At 45.2% G+C, this 21,980-nt stretch overlaps 1 protein-coding gene across 2 annotated transcripts; it reads left to right on the forward strand.

Moving 5' to 3' along the window:
- Positions 1 to 94: 94 nt before the first annotated feature.
- LOC120447039 lies at positions 95 to 9,941 on the forward strand. 2 transcript variants are annotated; one of them, XM_039628385.2, is made up of 11 exons: positions 95 to 225; positions 1,312 to 2,404; positions 2,469 to 2,604; positions 2,758 to 2,996; positions 3,066 to 3,220; positions 3,636 to 3,803; positions 3,868 to 4,046; positions 4,447 to 4,829; positions 4,901 to 5,016; positions 5,084 to 8,424; positions 8,570 to 9,941. In XM_039628385.2, exons 2-11 carry the CDS (start codon positions 2,252 to 2,254, stop codon positions 9,805 to 9,807), a joined length of 6,108 nt encoding a protein of 2,035 aa, XP_039484319.1. In that variant the 5' UTR covers positions 95 to 225; positions 1,312 to 2,251; the 3' UTR covers positions 9,808 to 9,941. The 2 variants fall into 2 exon arrangements, with proteins under 2 accessions (XP_039484319.1, XP_039484320.1); XM_039628386.2 differs by having other exon boundaries at positions 96 to 225; positions 8,582 to 9,941.
- The last annotated feature ends 12,039 nt before the right edge of the window (positions 9,942 to 21,980 follow it).

Consider the following 21,980-nt stretch of genomic DNA (forward strand, 5'->3'; position numbering starts at 1 on the left):
CAGATTTAGCTGAAAACCGCACTCAAAACGGTTAACTATTTCGCCTGGAGGCCTAGCCAAAATAATTTCGCCACTGTGGCGACGATTTCGTTCGACTCCGACAACTCCGAATTTTCATTCGTAATGGCCGCCCATAAGTAAAAACGTGTCCCGCTGCTGAAGAACGATTTTGAACGTTTGCGCTAAGCCAACTGCTTAAATTTAGCTGTAAACAGTGCGGCAGTGGTAAATACGCTGGAAACCCCATCATTTAATCATATAAGAGGCCCCAACGCCCGGCAAAGAGTGTGAAAAAAGTGCGTGAAAAAATCTAAATCGATTTTTTTGTTTGTGAAAAAAAAAATCATGCAGCGTTGGGCTTAGTGCGCGAAATGCTCGCCAGAGGGCGCTTACAAAACGTTCGGAGTGTCATCGGAATGAGAGGCCGGCTATTTAGCGGTGCCAACGGCGATTAATCGATAACGGCAGGGGTTTTAAAATATATATTTTGAAAGGAAAACGTTATGTTGATGCCACTTAAAAATGCTTGCTGTTCATATTTAATTATTACCAATATATGGCTGGGCTTTAAAACGAATTTGCGGAAAATAAATCGGCGACCGCTCATCGTTATCGCCGCCGACGGCGCAAATTAATCGCGGCCACGAAGTCCGCGGCGTCGTCGGTGTTCGGCTCTCTGGCCGCCATTATTGCTTTCCAGCGAAACCACGCTATACGCAAAATCGGGTTTATTAGTGTAAATTTTTCGGGCGATTTATCAACCAGATTGCGTTCGCTGGTGCATGAAAAGTGCGGTAAAGTGTGTGAAAAATTAGCGCTGGCCCAGAAAAATATACGCACTCGATGGCTGATTACTAATTAACTAGATAAAAGCAAAAAACAAAACCCACATGAGGCGGAGTTTGATTGCGTTTTTTTTTCTCACTTAACAGAGTTCTGTACAAACAAAATGTTAGCTAACAGGGCTCTGCAAAGTGAAATATCTCGCGGAAAAAGCAGTATTAATTCGCCGCGTTTGTTTGAGATGTGTGTTTGCGCGCGTGTGTTTGTTTATGCCGCCTTTTTCTTCGTCTCGGCTTTTGTATGATTTTGCATTATATCGCATTTAAATTTAAGAGAAAAAAAACCATGACTCATGGCGATCGTGTTTTTGTGCGTGTTTATATCAATTTAAAGCATAGGCAAAGAAATATATAAATGTATGTGGATTTGTGAGTTTTTTCCCGCGCGCGCCGCCCGCACTTTTCAATGTATGCGTGTGTGTGTGAGAGTTGTTTACTTACTAGTTTTTGTTGTTGTTCTCAATTCTAGATTTTTTATCAGCCAACCGATAACACGACAGCCAAGGCGGAATAAAAATAAATAATAACAAGAAGAGGAAGACAACAAACAATCAAAAAGAAAAGGAAAAAGAACACAATTTTGATTTAGCCTAAAACGATGATGAACTGAAATGTGCAAATTTGATGAACGTAATTATGCCAATTCACACAGAACCTTCGATTTCAACGTGAAAAATGTCGTCGACACATTTGCTGCACTCGCTGTCACTGTTGTTGCTACCACTGCGTTGTCGTCGTAATTGCCACCAGATCGTTTCCTTGGCCATAATCCTGCTGTCGGCGCTGTCAGTCAGAGCTCCCGAGGATCAAGAAGGACGACAGGCGAGGGAGGAGGAGGCGGAGGAGGAGCGGCAGGCGGACCGCCGGGAGGGTGTCCAGGGGGAGGAGGAGGACACGCCCTACATAGTCGCCAATCCACACCCAATCCTCACCAGCAGTGGCACTACGTCTTCGGCCAGGGCAACGGGCACAGGGGCTGCGTTAACCAGCTGGCAGAGCAGCCACAGCCACCGCAGCCCCGGTGCTCACGATCGGGATCGGTGTCAGGAACAGGATCAGAAGCAGGAGCACCTGTTCTACCCCAGCAAGCCCTATCTCCAGCTAACAAATACAGCCCCCTCCTCGACAGCGAGTAGAGGAGCCAACACAACGCCGACCGCGCATCGGAGTAGATCCTCCAGAATCCAAATTAGCAGTAGCAGCACTAGTCCTGCCCACTGCAGTTGGACCGCCGGAGCAATCGTAGCCTCCATAGCATCCATAGCCACCTAAGCAGCCGATTCCACTAGGCAAACTCTCAAAACAGCCGCAGCAACAGCAAATAGAAACGTTCCACACACCACAACAACCCAACAACCCAACCCAATCCAAAACCACCCACAAGCAAAACCCAAACAAAAGCCAGCAAGATGTCCAAGCTGTCGTTCAGAGCCCGCCATTTGGATCCGTCCAAGCAGATGCCCATCTACTTGGCGGAGGAGCTGCCCGACCTGCCCGAGTACTCAGCCATCAACCGGGCAGTGCCTCAGATGCCCAGTGGCATGGAGAAGGAGGAGGAGTCGGTAAGTAGTTCATTAGTGAATCCTTATATTGCACGAAACTAATATTGTGCCTTATCTCTTGTAGGAGCACCACTTGCAGCGGGCTATATGCACGGGCCTGATCATCCCTACGCCCGAGGTGCTGCAGACGGATCAGCCCTTCTACGATGCCTACTATCCGCCGGACTACAAGATGCCCCGCCAAATGATCCACATGCAACGTAAGCCAAAATTAACTACTAGAGATTTATTCGTAATTCCGATTAATTTTAAATTCCCTATCAATATAAATTAAAATCCTATTTTATGCTGTGCAAGTGGTATCCCCAACAGTATCTACAATTCCAATTCATTTACAATTTCGTAACCCTCAGCTCTTGGGCTGGATACCGAGGTCCCTGACTACGACATGGACAGTGCCGATGAGGACTGGCTCAGTCAGCAGCAGCGCCTGGAGCTCACCGAACTCAAGTTCGAGCAGATGATGGACCGGCTGGAAAAGAGCTCCGGCCAAACGGTGGTCACGCTAAACGAGGCCAAGTCGCTGCTTAACCAGGACGACGAGACTAGCATATCCGTCTACGATTACTGGCTGAACAAACGCCTCAAGATGGTAATAAACCCTTTCTTGGCCATTGACTGACGGCGGTATACTAAAACAACTCTTCCATTTATTCTCCAGCAACACCCGCTGATCCTCACGGTGAAAACTGAGAGTCGACCGGGCGCCAGCTCCAACAATCCGTACTTGGCTTTTCGTCGTCGCACCGAGAAAATGCAAACTCGTAAAAATCGTAAGAACGACGAGGCCTCCTACGAAAAGATGCTCAAGCTGCGGTAAGAATTGAGTGAAGTTTTCCTAATGTCGGTTGAGAAATTTTTCAATGCTGGCTAATATTGCTACACTGAATTTACTAGACACAGAAAGTGCAAATGTTTTTACTGATTCATCTCGACACCTCTTATTGTATGCAATCCAACATTTTCTTCCGCTGTATTTAAGTTAAATCATTATGATCATCATAAATGACAAATCGTTAGAAAAACATCTTTTATATTGCATACCTTTTTTGCATATAAATTATATTTTTGTCCGATTTTAATTGTTCCAAAAAGGGTTCTTTTAAAAGGAATTTTATCGTGTATAACATTCCATTTATAAACAGCCAGGTAGTTTTCGTTAGCCAGCATATTTTATTGCCCAGCTTATCATACCTGACCCTAACTAATCCCATCTTTCCCTGTCCCATAGACGTGACCTGCAGCGCGCCACCACTATACTGGAGATGGTGAGGCGGCGCGAGGAGACGAAACGCGATCATCTCAAGATGACGGTGAACATCTTTGAGAAGCGCGTTGAGATGCGCGACTTCAACGGTGCTGTCTACTCGGAGCTGAATTCTCAGTACAAGAATACAAGGTGCGTTTCCGGACACCTCTCACTTATGCAGAAAGGTACTGAAATACCCCTTGTTTATTTGCAGACCCGCGTATAATCCATTGTATACGAATCAATACTCACAAGGGGCGGCGGCGGTGGGAACGGCTGGTGCCATTCTAGCCGCCTTGCCCACGGGTCTGCTGCCGGGCGGTGCTGGAGCGGCAGGCAATGCGAATGTTTTCGGCTCAGCGTCGCAGTACCTGAACACGAATCTGACAATGGGTAAGGGTGGGATGGGATTACATCTTGAATTTAGTTGCAGATGTCCTAATCACACTGCGTTAATCACTCAGAGAATTTCCAGCCAGAAATGCAATTTCTGTGGTATATTTAACAATGCCTGCTTTATAAACTTATTAAGATATTTTTGTTTTCTTATGCTTTTTAAAATAGAAGAACACAGATATTGAATTTCATTTACATAGTTGGATCTTCCCATTCTTAATTTAAATCGATAGGGCTATGAAGCAATTCAGAACATTGTAACACAATTTTGTTCAGCTCATCACTGAGTACATTTTTTACCACCGTTACTTACTACTTTCCTAATCTTAATATGATCTCTGCACAGCTTTTCTCTATGTCACACAATGTTAAAACGAGTTTCCAATTGCTCTTCTAGATGCCATCAGTGGCAGTGGGAACGGGAGCAGCAGTCGCAAGGAGAAGCGTCCTTACAAGAAGCGCAAGCACAAATTGCCACGCGAAAAGCAGCAGCACCAGCAGCAGCAACCGCAGCAGCACCAACAACAGCAGCAACAACAGTATTTGCCGGGTCTGCCGGCGTCTGGTGGTGCCGGAGTCTCGCCCGCGCACCACCTGCCCCACCATCTGCACCTCAGCAGGCAGCAGAGTGCCTCGCCGGCAGCCAACGACTCGATTGCGGACAGCGAGGAGGAGGAGTACTTTGGCGCCGCTGCCCAGAATGGCAACAAGCTGGGCTCCGAGAGCGAGGAAGAGACGCCGTTTGCATTTAGGCGCAGGTCAAGCTGTGTTTACCTTCCGGTAAGTGTTTTCATCCCAAAGCTTGGATACAAAAGTTACGCAGACTTTAATTGCTTCCATTTGCATCACAGACTCGACACCGAGATGGTCGCTATCCGTGGGACTCAGCCGACGAGGAAATGGCGCCCAGTGGTGCTTGCTCGGATGCTAAATACCGATACACACTGACCTCCCTCAATTATCCCAGGTTTGTTGCCATTCTCTTTGGCCAATGTAAATGCCCATACTCACTTCAAATCGGGCTAATTTTACAGACCACGCTGCATTGGCTTTGCACGCCGTCGATTGGGTCGTGGCGGTCGCATCCTGCTGGACCGGGCCACAACGAATTTCGACGACTTCTGGTCGCAGCTGGACTACACGGTGATGGAAAGTGTGGTGGTTGATAAGCGTAGCGATAAAATCAAGCAAGAGGAACCCGATCAGCTGTGCAAGCCCAGTTCACCGCCAACGGTGGTGGATCTGGTTCCCGCCGGAAAACCCGTCGATGGTGAGCTTCCTGTTCCTGATCTGATAAAAGAAGAACCGCCAAGCGATGCAGAGAAACCTGCTGCTGGAACGGAATCTGCGAAGGAGAGCAAAGAACGGGAGCTTGAAGAGAAATTTGAAAACGAAGTAGATGATGAATTCCTGGCCAGTGACGATGAGAATGTGTCCCGGCTTGGAATCTACAGCTCAGCGGTTACGTTACCCCAAAGTTGGGTTGATCTTGGCCAGAAACGTCGCCGCCTGCGTCGCAAGAAGCAACAGTTGCGAGAACTTAATGCTGCGAAGCGTTTAAAGAGATCTTCGGAAGCGGTAGCAACAGCTGAAGAGGTTCAACTGGAGGACGAGGACACCAAACCAGATCTGTGTCCATTGCCCAGGGCCTACCTTCAGCGTTTGGCATTGGCTCTTGGACAAAAACTGAAGATGGAAGCGGATGAGAATACGGAAGTTTCCGAGAATTTGTCGCCAGAGCTGCTGGAGAAGAATGATCCGGAGCAGTTGCAGCCCCCGCGAGCCAATCATCAGCAACACCACCGTTCCAACCACAACAACAACAACAATACCGTGTTGAACAACAACAATAGTAGTAGTAGTAACGTTATAAATAAGGATGTTAGCATTAGCGAAAAAATCAATGTGATAAAGCAGGAGGCGGAGGAGCTCGTCGTCGGCGCTGGCGAGGATCAACCGGTAGCCTCCACCTCAGCGGCAGCGGCCGCCGCTCGTGCCGCTGAAGCAGCCGCTGCAGCGGAAGCAGCCGCATCGACGGGCACGCTTGCGGCAACGAATCCGGGACCCTCGCTGGAGGAGGTGGCGAAGACGATAAAGCGCGAGCTGATCGATGCCGACGACTCCAATGAGCCGCTGAGCAGCATTCGCACAGCAGCTGTCCTACAGTCCGCGCAGACCTCCGTTTCCGAACTCATGGACGATGAAGCGGAGGACGATGTCAATCTCGCCCAGCTAAGCAGTATCATCCGGCATACGGCGGTCAAGAAGGAACTGGAGGCCCAGCAGCATCAGCAACAGGTACAGCACGAACAGATGCAGGCTGCCAGGAAGATGGAAGAGGATGACGCCGTTCCCTGTCTGAACCAGCTGCCGGACGTTATCCGCTTACGAAATCTCCGCAACAGCCAAGTGCATGCGAGGCCCAAGGACCTGTTTATACAAGCTCCTGTTGATGAAGAGTTCAATGCAGACTACATGGGTGGACTGTCGCCCACTTCCAGCCAGCGGCTAGATATCTGCAATGAGCTGCTTTCGGAGATTCGGCGCGATTGGCTTCACTTCCGGCCCAAAACTCCCACAGATGAGCTGTCCGATAGCCAAGATTGCGAAGTGGGTAAGACGTGTGATAGTCACGCTGTCGACTGGACACAGGACACTCCCATAAGCGTGGAACTCAATCGCTTAGGAAAGCGAGAAGCAGAGGAAAGCGATTCCAGCTCGTACTTCTTGAGCAGTGGCTTTAAGTACAGGGATCTCGAGTCAGATGCCCAATTGCTGCAAACGGTTCAAGCTCAGGACTATGCTCGCGGCAGCAGCAAGAGTCCAAACTGCTCAGGGTCAGGGTCGGGATCTGCTCTAGAGTTTAACCTCAGTGGTGGTGACTCCCTAAACGATATCAACAACCTGTTGGGCGATGATGACGAGGACGACAACCACGAACACATGCTGGACAACATCTTGCAGGAGTGCGCCATGGATGATCCCAAGGCATTGAACCAAGCTACTAGTTTTTGGAACGGTATTCTAGATGGCGAGGCAGCCGTGGACGAAGTGGAAATCGCCGATCAGCTGTTGGATTGTATAGACGAGAAAAAACCCAAGGTGGGTGCAGCCGATTCATCGAAGCGCGCGGGTCGCAACCGCAAAACAAGATTGACCCTCACTCCGGTGGGTAGCTCCGCATTTACTGTTTGTCCCACGGCGGAGACTCTCAAGGAGCGTGAGCTTTTCTTCAGTCAAGCAGCGCCAGTAGGTGTCCCGCCCAAAGAGGAACCTCCAGCAGAAGTTGAACAGCCGGAAGTTGTGGTCAAGGAAACACCGAATTTGCCTGTAAAGGTGGAGTTGGTGGAGAAACTCCAGGCGGAGGTTGTTCCCGTTGCCCCACAGCCGCAACAGCTTCAGCCACAGGCCATTGCTTTGCCCACGACGCAGCTGATCAACATACCCGCCCAGATAACCACGCAGAAACAGCAGCAGCAGCAGCCGCAGCCACAGGTGACGCAATTGCTCAATCAGTTTGCCAACGCTGGTCCGCAGATCATTGCCCGCACAGAATACGGCGGAGGAGCAGCTGTGGGCGATATAGTGACCATAACACCGCACACGGGCAGCAGTCCACTACCCACACTCACCGCCCAGCAGCAGCTGCAGCACCAGTTGGCGCAGGCTCAACTCCGAAACGTGACCGTCCAACAGCGGCAGGCGACACCTCAGAACCCCAATCAAAGTCAAAATCCCCAGCAGCAGTTGCTCTTCCAAATGCAGCGGGATCCCTCGCGCTCCCTGACGCCCCTACAAGCTGCCGGCGCTGGCGCCTCTGGCAACCATTTGATCTACACAACAAGCTGCGGCGAGATTGTCACAGCAGGAGCTGCAGCTTCTGCCTCTCAGAAGGTCACATATGCCATCCAGAAAGCCGGAGTCTCAAGTGGAGGAGCCACAACCGCTTCTATTGGACCCAACACAGTCATCACGCTGTCGAATGTAAAGGTGCAGAACGATGATATCTCCTCTGGTGGCAGTGGCAACTCAGGATCCAGTGTGAACATCATCAACACGGCCAGTGGCCAGCAGCTAGCCGTGCACAGCATTGCCGGAATGCAACAGCAGGGCCAACAACAGGTGCAACAGGTTACCACCAGTACGCCTTTGCTCGTTGCCACACCCACTCGCAACAATGTGCAACAGCAACAGCAGCAGTTGGTGCAGCAGCAACCGATTGTTTGGCGCCAGGTGAGCGGAACGAACACGGCGGTGGCCACCACAGCAGTGCTATCCACCACGGTGGACTCCTCGCCGAAGGCGGTTACCAACCAGATCCTCTGGACCAGCCGGGCCACCCAGAAAAGGCAGCTCAACGGACCAGAAAACACAGGTAAGATTCGGATTCCAAGAGTCGTGATGTACCTGCTAGATTTGTAAAAACTTGTTCGGCTTTCGAATGTCATTTTGATATCTGTTGTCCGATTTATTTTTATTATAAATTCTTAAGGATTTGCTTTCATATATTAAATAAATAGTTTACATTGCAGACATCAACAAACTCCTCCTCAATCGGAAGTTGCCGCGTAAGCAACAGATACAACAGCACCAACAGATTCAACTCACCAAGCAGCAGCTGCAACAATTGGTGCAGCATGAGGAACTGGATGAACTGGTGGCCACATCCACGGGCAACAGTGGCGATCAGATGGAAACCGGCGATGGGCTGCAACAGCAACAACAACAGCAACAGCAGCATCAACAGCAGCAGCTGCAGAAGCTTAGCAAGGTGATCAAGATGTCGCAGTTTCCACTGCTCGTGTCGGATGTAAGTCTGCAGCAGCAACAGTCGGTGTCTGGCCAGGCTCAGCAGCAGCAATTAAAGCCAAACTCTGCAGCGGCGATTGCAGCCAATCACAACTACAGCCTGCACCCTGCCTCAACGGCGATCATCACCGCCCAGGCGACACCCCAGCAAGCCAACAAGATCTTCCTGACCAGCAGTAACAGTGGTGGCGGCGGATCCGCTGGCAACTTTACCATTGCCACTGCCAGCGAACTGCAAGCGGCGGCAGCCGGCCAAAAGCTTCACTACAAGGAGCTGCCCAACTCCAATCTTAAGCTGAACTTTGTGAGCAGCGCGGGGACGGGTGACCAAACGCAGCAGGTGGGCGCCACAACTGTGCTGCTGAACAAATCCCAACAGCAGCAGCAACAACAGCAGCATCAGAAGCTGAAAACCTTGGCCACTACGGGAAATTCGCAAACTGGCCAGGGTGACAAGCGGGTGCTGTACACCAGTCTGCTGAATGTAAAACCGCTGCAGAAGAACAACAGTGGTCAGATGCAGATGCAACTGGGACCGGGAGGTTTGCAACAGGTGCTTCGTGGACGACTCAACAATTCGGCGATCATTACTAGAACGCTGCCGTTGGGCACCACTGTAAACAGTACCGGTGGTGCTGTGGGTCCTACCACCACGACCATTAGGCAGTTGGTTACCACGAATGCGAACAACGTGAGCACCCAAGATGGCAACCTACTGAGTGCAAAGGATGTAGGGAAAGCCCTGACAGTGGAGCAGGTGATAGCCAGCGCTAACAACGGAGGCGTGGTGCTGCCAACGAGCAACAACAATAATAACAACAATGGAAGTGGAGCTGGCGGAAATGGAGGACCTTTGAACAGCGGTGTCAATGCCACGGGAGCTGGCGGAGGAGGATCTGCTGGCGCGGGTGTAGGGGGAGCTGGTTTGACGTCCACCATCAACAGATGAGACGCGGATGGCAGCGGCAGCAACAGCTAACATCGAGCACAACCCTTGCAAGTGCCCAATGGCCCTCTGCTCAGTTTGGCATCAAACCAAACGGAGGCGGAAGCCCAGGCGGTGGCCATATCCCTGCCTTTGGCGGACGCCCAAGTGGCCCGGGGCCAGCTCTTGCAGCAGCACTACTGCAGCTGCACCCTCTGTTTGGTGAACAAAAGCGAGCTGGTCTAAAGCCGATCAGTTAGTATGTTTTTCACAACTTCATACGCATACGCAAAAACCCCAACTCCAACTCGTTGGTGAGAATAGATACGATTTTCTGAAAATGCTTATTCGGAAGCGACATCTAACCAGCAAAGGGAGAATCTGTAAGCCAGAATAGAAAGGGCCAAGAGAGTGGGATGAATATGAGATGTTGTATAGATAATTGCCACCATTAACAAAGTTCGCTTAATTTGATTTTCTATAGCCTATATATAGAAGCATATGTGTGTATAATGATTTAGGTCTTATTTTTCAAGATCGCCTAACCCTAAAACCATAATAAGAATTAAAATAATAAAACAAATATATATATATATATGTAAAATGTATATGAAAATGCATACAGAGAACTTGGCTCTTTCTCTTGGGCTCGAGATGTCAACCAATCCAATCCAAGCTCCATTCTCCATTCTCCCCCTCCCTGTCCAACACCAACACCAACACCAACAACCACAGCGAAAACTCAAGTGTTAAATAGCAAACTGTAAATATTCGATAATAATTGCGAAACACACAAGAAAACAGAAAGAATTACTTGTAATAAAACTATGTTTAGTGATACGATTAGTTGTAACGATGGAGAAGAAAGCACTTCTCTCCGGCTTCTGCCGTTTCAGAACCACGCGCTTTAGCCGGGCTGCTCCACCGATGACCCGTCGCCCCCATCCGGCACCACCCTGAACCCAAAATTTGGGGCGAGGCAAGTCGGGGCAGCCCGTAGAAACAAAAACAAAAGAGTAACAAAAACATTTTTCAATGTACGTAAATTAAATTAACTTATCCTGTAACTTAAACGAAAAGAAAACACATTAAACTACATTTAGTTTTTTTAACTAAGGAATGCAACTTCAGAGGCAACTGATTGAGAGAGATGTAGGGAGTTGCAGAAGAACACTACTATTGTATGCTATTATTATTATTATTTTTTGTACAAGGTAATAATTTTAATTGTATTCGTAACTGCAAACAAAAGCATGTTTATGCGATGGCGGCAAGAGCTACATCAGCATAAACATCATAATAATAAAGATATAATAACATATAAACTATAATGATAACGATAATATTTTAAAATCCAAAACAAAACCGAGTAAAGCAAAACGAAAAAACAAAAATATTTAACAATAATTATGTAGCGATGTAATTTCGTAGTTTGTAAATTGTAGATCGGTAAGAGCGTAAGCAAGAGCGATAATAAAATGGAAAACAAATTGCAAACTTAAACCGAGCAGAACTCTGATTAAACCGAAATTCGTTCAGCACCACCTGAAAGCGAGATCATCATTTTCCGTTTGGTTTTCCCATTTTCAGTTTCAGCACTCGTACTTCTTCCCCTCATCAGATTCTCCAAATCCACCTCCAGCTGAGGGATTGCATGTTAGTATCCTACATCTTGCATCTTACAACTCGTACCTTAAATGTGTAGTATCGGAATATCTGACGATGGCCACAGATTCAGTCTTCTTCGCTTCTTCCTTTATCCTCCATAAAACATGAAACATAACACATAATACATAAAACATAAAACCATATATACCGATTGTGATGCGTACGACTTTTATGATTTGACACTTCTGCAACAGCAAATACGGGTAAACAAGAACACGAAACTCTTTCAAACCAGTCAACATATAACAAATTAGTAAGCAGAATATATAAAGTGAATTATAGCTGTGTATATAAATATAAATACATTAATGCCGACTGTCTGGTATCCGAGTAAACAATTATCTTTCCATTTTCCATTTTCGGATCATCGATGCAAAACCAACATAAGGATCTTGAGCAGAAATTTAGTGAAAAATCCATGAAATCATAGCTTTGACTTTGTAAGAGTTTTTTAACTCATTTTTGTCTAGTACTTTACAATATCTGTAAATAGTTATTTACTAACAATAGTTATAGTAACCAGCCTTGGTCTGAATTCCTTTTGCTCTTTGAGATTAATTCCGTAATTGCTTAATTCTTTCCATTAAAACTAATTTCCCATTGACCCGAAAGCACAACATTACTTGAGATTTCTAATTTTATTATTATTATTCGTTTGCGAGCTGTGTTCAGAACGAGGCTGAATATTCATATTTTTTATATGTACTTAACAGTTTTCCACTTCTTTTGCATGAAGTGTAAACGTAAAAAAACAAAGGGAAATTATACAATATATTGAAAAACAAATATTTATGTATTATATATATTATATATAATCGATACAGCCATTTTGCGTATTCGTATTCGAACTTAACCTAAACTACATGTGAAATTGTTTACAGCGAAGGCAGCAGACAGATCTAGACTCTAGACTCTAGATTCTAGACCTAGATACGGTACGATTTGGGCGTAGAAGTTACCCCTCCCATTTCTCTCCAGTACATCCTATCAGCCTATCGATTACGCTCTATAACTAACTAATACGTGAAAATTACCAATCGAGTATTAATAGCTTAATCTGCATGTAGCCTCTCTGTATAGATCTTAAAGTACTAGAGATTCGAAAGGTTTAAGGGTAAACTTTGAGTTTCTATCATTTCACGTAATATTTCGGATTTTTTACTTGCCGTTTACTTGGATTTTTTTTTTCATTATTTCATTAATTTTCTTACATTTTCGGGGACTCAGGGCCCATTGAATCGAATCCAATTCACTTAGCAGTTGTGCTGATTCCCTTATCAAATATTGTATATGAATGTATTGTTAGTAAACCAAAAAAAGTAAACTGGAAACGCTTGTTGTGGTAATTAAGTAATGAAATCCAAAACAAAAAGAATACGTATGTATGTTTAATTAATAAATATTTAATCTACATAAATGAGACTACTTGCAATACTGTAAAAAATTAAACGAAGCACAAGAAAACAAGACAAGACAAAACGATTAACGAGAATATTAAACCAATATTATCGTAGAGATCGATGGATAATTAAATATACTTATGATTAAAAAGAAAATAATAAACAGCCTAAGCGATTTTAACTGTTTCTTGCATAAGCAAACAAGAAGTTTACCATTACACATTTAGGTGCATAAAGCTGAGAACTCATTAAAATTTGTGTAATTACGAATCGGATACGGATAGCGGGCCACATCCCTTCCATAGAAGTGTCCGAATTTCAAAGGTGTACATATAATAAACCGATATATAAATATAAATATCAGTGGTGATGAGCAATTACGAATATTACGGAAAACAAATTGAAAGCTGACAGAATCCAAAACTGCAACCAAAATTAAATGCAAAACGATCGAGAAAAAAATGCATGATTACGACATGAAATAAAAAATATAAAAAATTTAAAAACTATTGTGCGACTTTATTTTGGAGGCCGATAGGCATCGGGATTGTTCAACTAAGGTCAAATGGGAATCGTTAAGATACATACTGATTCAATTAGATACCAACCTATTTACTTTAATCACACATTACAATTTCAATCGCGTTACAATTTCGCGTTCAATTAACACTCCGATAGCCAAGTTCGTTTCGGCCCACAAAGCCTGTCATATGGGTTTGGTTTTTTTTTTTGATTTTTTTGGTTGACTGGGAGTGTGTTTACTTTGCGCCTCGTTAAAGCGCCAAAATCAATTAAGGCGGCCCGACGTTTGACAAAAAACTTCGAGAAACCAGCAAAAACCAAATCGAAATCGAAAATCACACGAAACGCAAAAAGGCTGAAATTGAGTTTTGTAAATTGGCAACAGATGCGAATAAATGAATGCCAAACTGGCATTGGTCGAATCAAAGAGAGTTGCGTTGCCCGAATGCAAAGCTACAGTACTTCATCGCTAATAGTTGTGTGCGTTGGGTTAGATTGTATTGATCAATTGCCAAATTAAAAGAAACCCCTCCTTTAAGGGATTGAGACCTCTAAAAGGGCGTAATTTACATAGGCTTCTATACTGTTCTCGAGACAGGACCAACAATGCAGATTTTGGCTTAGAGGGACAACTGTAAGTTTGGATGATGGAATGGCACTAGCACTATTAGTTCAGAGGACCCCTGTAGCTAATATCAACTGTACTTGCAGTGTCCACTCTCCCTGCCCGTGTTTATATGTACCTTTCTGTTGGTGCGAAGTGAGTTCGATTTTGGCATCGATTTCACATGCATTTGGTGCGTCGAAACTTGGGCTTCCAATCTGCTGCCGCTGGAGGCTGGTGTTAAATATTTGAAAGCCATGCCGTTGCAGTTGTCACTCACTCCGGTGGCTGCCGCTGCCGTTGCCACTGCCGTTCCTGCTGCTGCTGCTGCTGCGGCAGAGATCTCGAAAAGGAGTCGGGCAACAGAAGCTCATTTTGCTGTCATGTCGAGGTGTCATGTTGCAATGTCCCAGCTGCCGTTCAAACCAGAAAAAAGCCGAAAAACCAAAAATCTGGCATGAAATTTGTTCAACGGTACGTTGACACTCGGCTATCAAGATGTGCATATCGCCTGACCTTTATTAGCATACGAGTGTGAGTGTGTGTGTGCTCTTGCCGCATTAAAGATGCAATTAAGGCGCACCCACCACCCCCCCCTTTTACTTTCCTCTGTGGGTCAGGTCTGCGGGGAGCACTCAACTTTGTTTCTTTCCTAATTTGATTGCCTCGCTTAGATTTCTGGGCGACGCTCGCAGAGATCGTGACCAGGACAGCCAGTTGCCGCACCTCCAGCCTCCGCCATTGTCGAATCTCAGCCCCCAGTTCTGCTGCCCCCTTTCTCCATTCTCCATTCTCCGTGCTCCAAACTCCAAACTCCGTTCTCCGCTCTGCAGTCTTCGCTCTTCGCGCTTGTCGTTTTTCGCTTTTTTTAATTGGCTACATGACGCGCCAACTGCTCTAAGACGCTAAGTAACATGGATATGGCCCAGACAAGACATAAGAAGTACCTCCTCCAACTGCCTACAGTGAGAAAAATAGTCGTTTAATTTGAGGTAAATCTAAAAACGATGCCATATTCGGAAAATTGCTAGATAACTCAATGTTATTTACTTTAAATTCGAAAACAACAACTTGTAGTAAGTTTTCCTATGAAGCCCTTTTAGGTTTTTCCCTCAGTGTTATCCTGCTCGCTGCTGCGCCATATTTTGCACTCAATTCCAGGTGCCGACTCCTGGCTACTCCTCCTCATCTTCAGCCCCATCCTTGCCCAGCTTTTGCCCAGCCTTTGCTCCTCTTGCCGAGTGTCGCAGTTTGTTTGTTGTTTGCTGACTGCTTCGTTAGCATTGTCATCCGTTGATTTAAGCCACTTTTGTTAGCTGGTTGGGAACTGGAATGGCATTCGGAATCCGTATCGATGAGACCCGCAGGCTGTGTGAATATCAGAGGACTTTCCTTTCGCCGCTGACCTTTTGGCTTGACATGATGTTTATTATAATGCAGCCATGTTGGGCTGCATGTGTGCTTTCTGTGGTGTTTCGGAATTGATGGGAAAATCAGTTTAAGCTTTTTTGTGCACTTAGCAGCTCATTAGCGAGGGCTGTCAGAGCTGTGAAAGCCATTTAAGATTAAAGGAGTGAACCTTGTTATGAAGACAATGTAGAATGTAGGAAGCTAGCTTAAAAGTTAAGAAAATAAATAAATACATAACAAACACAATACGCTTCGGATAATTTATATAAAGCTTTCGAAACCTATATTTGTACGTAAATTTCAAAATTACAATTGCTTAAGCCCCAAAGTCGCGTGCAAATGTCACCAGCAATCAGAAGTGTCATTTTGTGCAAATATCAATAGAAATGTGTATTTCTTTTGTCGTTCGCTACAGTGACTTGACACTTTCCGGTCACAAAACTTAAATGAGTTTTTGGCGCCCAACAGCGAACACAAAAAGTTTGATCGATTTGAATGTGTCAATGTCCGAAGCCCTTAAATTAAATACCAACACATACATATTTCTTCGAGCAGTTTCGGCTTTCTTTCGCATTTTAATGTAGTCTTGCTACGCGAATTCTTTGTCTTTCATTGTTTTTACCTCAGTGACCCCATCCAATTAAGCGTTAAGTGTGTTTAAATTTTTTTTGGTTAATTGCCGGTGCCCGTTCGAGCCGCTTTCATCGCTGGCATTTCGTCCCTGGGGTTAACAGCAGTTGGCTATTTCTACCCCCTCCACCTCCATCCCACCCCACTTACCCCCGCCGAAATGAGTTCGTCATGAACAAATCAATTTTGAATGCAATGAAGCGGTGGCTTTTACGAAAAAAAAAAAAACAACCAAAAACCGTTAAATGTGGCAAAAATGCTAATTTTGCCGGTTATGGCTTGTGGCCTCTCGAGAGCCCCCTTCTTCTCTTCGCTGATCCCTGGCTTTGTTGCTTCTTCTTCCTGGCTGGGTCTCCTGACCTTTTGTTTCTCTTAAACTTTGCCATTACAGGGTATCTGTGGGGAACATCAGAAGCGAGGTATTTAGATATTTTCCAGATTCTATCTATTTTGGTTATAAACGTTTTTATATCTAAAAACTAAATAAGTTTTCAAAACACAAATAAAAAAAACGAATGGGTGAATAAAATCTTGTTTAATCGGTTCTCGACTTCAAACTTAAGTTAATTACTCTGAAAAACTCTATTACAAAAGTGGCACTTTGTTGAGAACAGATTGAGTCATTGAGTTCTCTTGATTACCTTTGCAATAAAACTTAATGTACAGGCCATTTGCTATTCGACTCCATTTGCATGTACTTTGCGGATGCCATGAATGAAAACATTTGCCATAGCGAATTTGGCCCGAAGCGTTTGGTGGGAGCAGGTGGAAAGAGCACTGGAACCCCTTCTTGCACCGAAGAAAGAAGCGGGGAGGAGAAGAAGCGAGATCTTGGACGGCATCTCGATCGTTTGGCGTTAATAGTTTTGTTGCACTCGCACCGTCTCGTTCTCGCCGCGGGCTCTCCATCTCACTCCCTCGTCCGCTTTGGGGGCATATTTCCATGTTGATGATTAAATTGCGATAAATTTTAAGCAAATTGCATTTCGTGTACAACAAATTGCAGAGGCGTCGTTGCTTTTGTTGTTTCTCGTCTTGGTTTGCCTGCCAGATCCTATCGATGATAGGCCACAGATCGTAGGCGTTACGGCAATTCCCAAGGTGAAAGCTGATCAATACCCACTCCATCGCAGCTTTATGCTCTGCAGTCCACTGGACACTTTTTACCCACATCCCAATTTTCATCCCAATCGATCGGTTTCAAAAATGATCGCAAAAGCGTATTTCATAGTTTTACCACCACATTCTAACGCCAGAAAGTATGCAAAAGATGTAAGGCGACTTTAGATTGCAGCATTATCCACCAAAAGGTACAAATCCAAAATGCTCAATCCTTTCACAGTGGATTTGCGATGACCATTGCTCTGGACAGTATCGGGAATAAATCAAATAAGTATCCACGCAAACGACACATGACAGTGAGCCGAGAGAGAGAGACAGAGAGAGAGAGAGAGAGAGAGACCGCAAGAGAGGGGGAATGGGTAAATTGCATGCGATTGAAATTGAATGGTTTAAACGGTCATTTCAATGGCTGCAATTTAACAAGCCGTAATTAGTTGATTGTTGTACCAAATAAACTTAAATCAACAACAACTGACAATTGACATTTGCATGGAGGAGCGACGGCTGAATTGAAAGGACCCGCCAAAGTGCCCCCTCCTCTCGTCCTCTCTTTCCCCCTCGTGCATAAATAAGCAGGCGTTACAAACTGCCTGCTCACACACGCTCACACACACGCAAGCCAGCGAGCTTTCCCTGTCCCTCTTCCTCTTCATCTCCCTCTCGGGCACAAGCACGTCACACACATGTCAGCCTCGTCGGCCATATTGTCTACCCATCTCGCTCACTCGCTCGACCGCAGTGTGTGCTTTGTGCTATTTATTAACCTTTTATTTAATGCTATTTGCTTAAGCGTTCGCAAACGACAACGACAACGACAACAACAACAGCCACACACACGGCAACTGATGACAGGCCATCGCCTTGCAATTACCCCACATCCCCAATTCCCGCTGCCAACGGCCCTCTCGCTCTTTGTGTCGCCGCACTCCTCGCACTTCAATTAGAGTTGTGCATGTAATTAGGTGATTGTCAGTTGGGCTCAAATGTCGCGTTTTACTTATTTGCCTTGGTTAAGTGTATAAGAAAGGGTTCTATTCTAAGGCGAACCGCAGGACATGCAACTCCTTGAATATGCTTAAGAATCGTACAAAAGCGTACAAATAACTAATATTAGTTACACAATTAAAGCATGTCTGATAGTGAAAATTATGTTTAGCAGTTCCACCCTGCGTGTAAATTAACTGTTAAGTTTTAAATTATAATTATGTTACTTTGTTCAATAATTTTCATTTGGCACTCTTCTAAGTTCCTAGCTGGTAATTACTCGTTTAAGCGGCTTTAAATATTCCGCCCCGTTTTTTGTAAAACCACCTCTTCACTTTAGGCTGACAAATCAGTTGCCTCCCTCTGACATGTACGGTATTTTCTACTTATTAATTTTCCTCGAAAACTTTTCCACTGCTAATTGGCTGTTACGCACCACCCCTCGTAAAACCCCCCTCCCTCAAGCCCCAACAACCCCAATGGCACAATGGCATCTGCGGGCCAAACCCAATCGATTTCCATGGCGAGTTGAAAACCATTTAACTGTCAATTAAATACAATTTCCACATGCCTGTTATTGATTTTTCTCTCTAAACTGTCGACAAGTGGAACAGAGTTGGGAATGGAGAAATGGGATAATGGAATGGGATTCAAATGGGAGTCCCGACTATTGACGGTGATGTGATGATGATGATGATTACTGCCGTCGTCACGTGTTAATTGCAATTAGAGCTGCACGCTCTCAAGCGAATAAATTATGCAAATTTCAATTGAGACAAGAAATTTGAAATCCAATCAAAACAAAATCAAATCGAATCACAACGCACGTCAAAGCCAAATTGCACAAGCAGAGTGGCGAATTATGAATTACGAATTGAATTTGCGCAACCAATGCCAGCTATTTGTTGTTCGGCTTGTTTTTTGTTTGTTAACTTATGACACAGCCATGTCCATTGTTTGCTAAACGACATTAGACAAACTGGCCACAAAATCACAACAATTACAGTCTCCAATCCACATCCAATCCCCAGTCGCAACATAATAAATGCTACGATTCGATTAAAAGATCAGCTCCAATAGCAGCAACTACGAACGCAAACGCAAACAGAGACAAAAAGCGGCAAAATCACAACGACGGAGTTGCTACTTTTTGTGCGCTGGAATAGCCAGATCTGCGCAAATCATTCGAGGCGAGCCCCATTTGTCGGGTAAATAGCTAGAGGGACAGCACCACGATCCCATGAGATTGACACAAAGAGCCGCGAACCTAACGAGGGCCATCGATCCTGATCCTGTTGGCGGGCCAGAAAGGGAGCACCAATCCGCGCTCCGTTCCGTTTCTGTTTCTGTTTCTGTTTCAGTTTCAGTTTCTGTTCTGATGTTGCTCGTTTGTAAGCTACATACATTTTTGCGCTTCGGCCGACAGCAGCAGCAGCAACAGCAGCAGCAGCAGCAGACCTCAGAGATCAGGCTTCAACTCTGGGTCCCCATTCTTGGTCCCCAGCTCGGCGCACTTAGCTACTGCTAGCTGGTACAGGGCTGCATTCAAGGACTCCAAGTGGATACCTGGCGTAATACTGCTTTCTTGGAGCTGAACAGTTTCTTCGCCCATTATAAACATCAAATGTTTACGGCTCCTACAAAAATGGGCTTATGTGTTATGGCGCCCGAACAGGGATCCTTGAAAGCTCATTGCTTTCAATAGTTTAAAAAACTTGTTATTTTAAATTCTCATGACAACTGAAAAGGTTTCTCTTGAATCTAATGTTTTTACAAACAAAAAAAATGTAATAAGCTTATACCAATAAGCTTATATTGGCGCCCGAACAGGGAACATGTAGTGCACATTTATGATAATTGTTTAAGGTTGCGAGACCTATTGTTAGGCTAATAATAATAATAATTTCTTACTTAATACGGGGTGTTCAAAGAACCTTTAAAGTGTTTCAGATGCTAAAGCACCGTTTTTTGTCGCCCCAACCTCCGTTGTGGCAAGTCCGCTCCCCTAGGAGCCCGAATCTCACTCTCTGTCTGCCTCGGTGAGCAGCTTCATTGGCGTTTCTTGCGATGCTGCTGCGCTTTGTTTAAATAAAAGCCTCTTTAAGTTTATCTATTGCCGCGCATCTAAATTGTGCGCCCAGTGGGGAGCTGGGGAGCATGGGAGCTGGGGAGCAGGGGAGCTGTTAGGGGCGGGCGGTGGAGGAGTTGGCCGGCTCGCTCACTCGTTGCGATTATGCTATTTGTTGTTGCTGTGCGGAGGGAAAGAGAGGCAGATAGAGGTCTTGTAATGTTTTGCCGGCGCGCTTTGCTCTTTTGTCGTTGTCGTTGTGTTGTCGTTGTTACTTATTGCTTGCGTTGTAGGCTTCATGTTTTGATTGTATTTATTTTAGTTTGAGTAACTTTACTGCGAAGCTTTTTGTTGCTCTTGCTTGCCTTTGCTTTCCGTCCATTTCTGATGAAGATTTTCTGCGCGATTAACTAGCGAGATCGCCTTACGCTCCGCGGCGTCTTTTATGTGAAAAGCGTTTCGTGCGCGGCTTTAATCATGTCTCCTCTTCGGATGGAATCTGCAGCTAATGGCTGGGGTGAAGGGCAGCGAGCGGGGGGAAATCAGTTGGCTATTCAGACATTTTGAGCAATTGCGTTTAATTTTATTCATAATTCGTGGTTTTGGGTTACCACAGTCAAACTTCTGTAACTCAAACAGCCATTTAGCACATTAAAATTTGGAGCTGCGATAGCCGTAAGTCACGCAAACAATGGTAATGATCGGTAAGAGGTAATGTTCGAGTCTTTAGGCAAATAAATGGTGGGGGCTACGTGACAGAAGCTCGACTGTACGCAACTATTTGCTGTACTCCATTCCTTTCCCTAATCGCGGAGTATAATTGTTTCTTTTGTCGAGGGCTGGAAATTAAGTCTGATTAATTCGTTTGTCGGTGGTTATATCGGTTATACTATCGCAGTGTCGGCATCTGGCACTGGCTTCTTTGTAATGGTGCAACAAAGTTATTAAACTGGCTTGGATGGGTTTGCATTTTGGGGCGTGGTTCCGCCGATCAATTCGAAGCGATAACTACGCGCGGACAGCCCGAAAAAGTCCATGAGTCGGGCTTTATGGGTTCAACAGCAGCGATAAAAAGATCGCTGGAATTCCGATATTTTATGACCAATCTGTCCTGTCGGTGATAACGGGAAGAAAGGTGCAACATTGATAGTCGATTCCAGATATGAAATATGATCCATTAACCGATTTCTACTGTGTCACTAAAGAGGTCCGCAGCATGATAATGCAAATGAATGCAGCCATTCCTAGACATCTTTTCGTGGACCACAACAAAGTTTTCTGATTTAATTAAAAGAGGCATTGGTATGCCCTGCATAAGCTCACTTCAAACAAGGCAAACCCGTTTTCACCCCACACATGTCACAAATACTTGAAAGGAAAGCTAAATACAGATTTATGAGCACAAAGCACTGCAACAATGCAATATGTTGGCCAATTAGGCAAGCCCAAGCATACGTATGTCAAATTTTCACTGGCGGGAGGAGGGGGCTCCTCAAACTGGTCAGGAATGGAGGGTAATTGCGAACTGACTTTTAAATTTCTAAAATAATGTCTTTTCTAAGTAATGATCATGTATAAGTACTCCATGCTCAATTTTGGTGTATGTTTGCTAAATTTCTAACTATTACTTACTTCTTGATATCAGGGAAATCAAAGGTTCGATTTTTGTATTCGTATCAGATTGATTGGCTTGAGGTGAAAAATTATAATGATTTTTCAATTACTAAAAAGTGTTCAAATGCAGACAAAAATGTTTTGACCATAGCCCCTGTTCAGCGTGTTTGAAACT

The sequence above is a fragment of the Drosophila santomea genome, chromosome 2R, assembly GCF_016746245.2.
Source record: "Drosophila santomea strain STO CAGO 1482 chromosome 2R, Prin_Dsan_1.1, whole genome shotgun sequence".
Lineage (NCBI taxonomy): Eukaryota > Metazoa > Arthropoda > Insecta > Diptera > Drosophilidae > Drosophila > Drosophila santomea.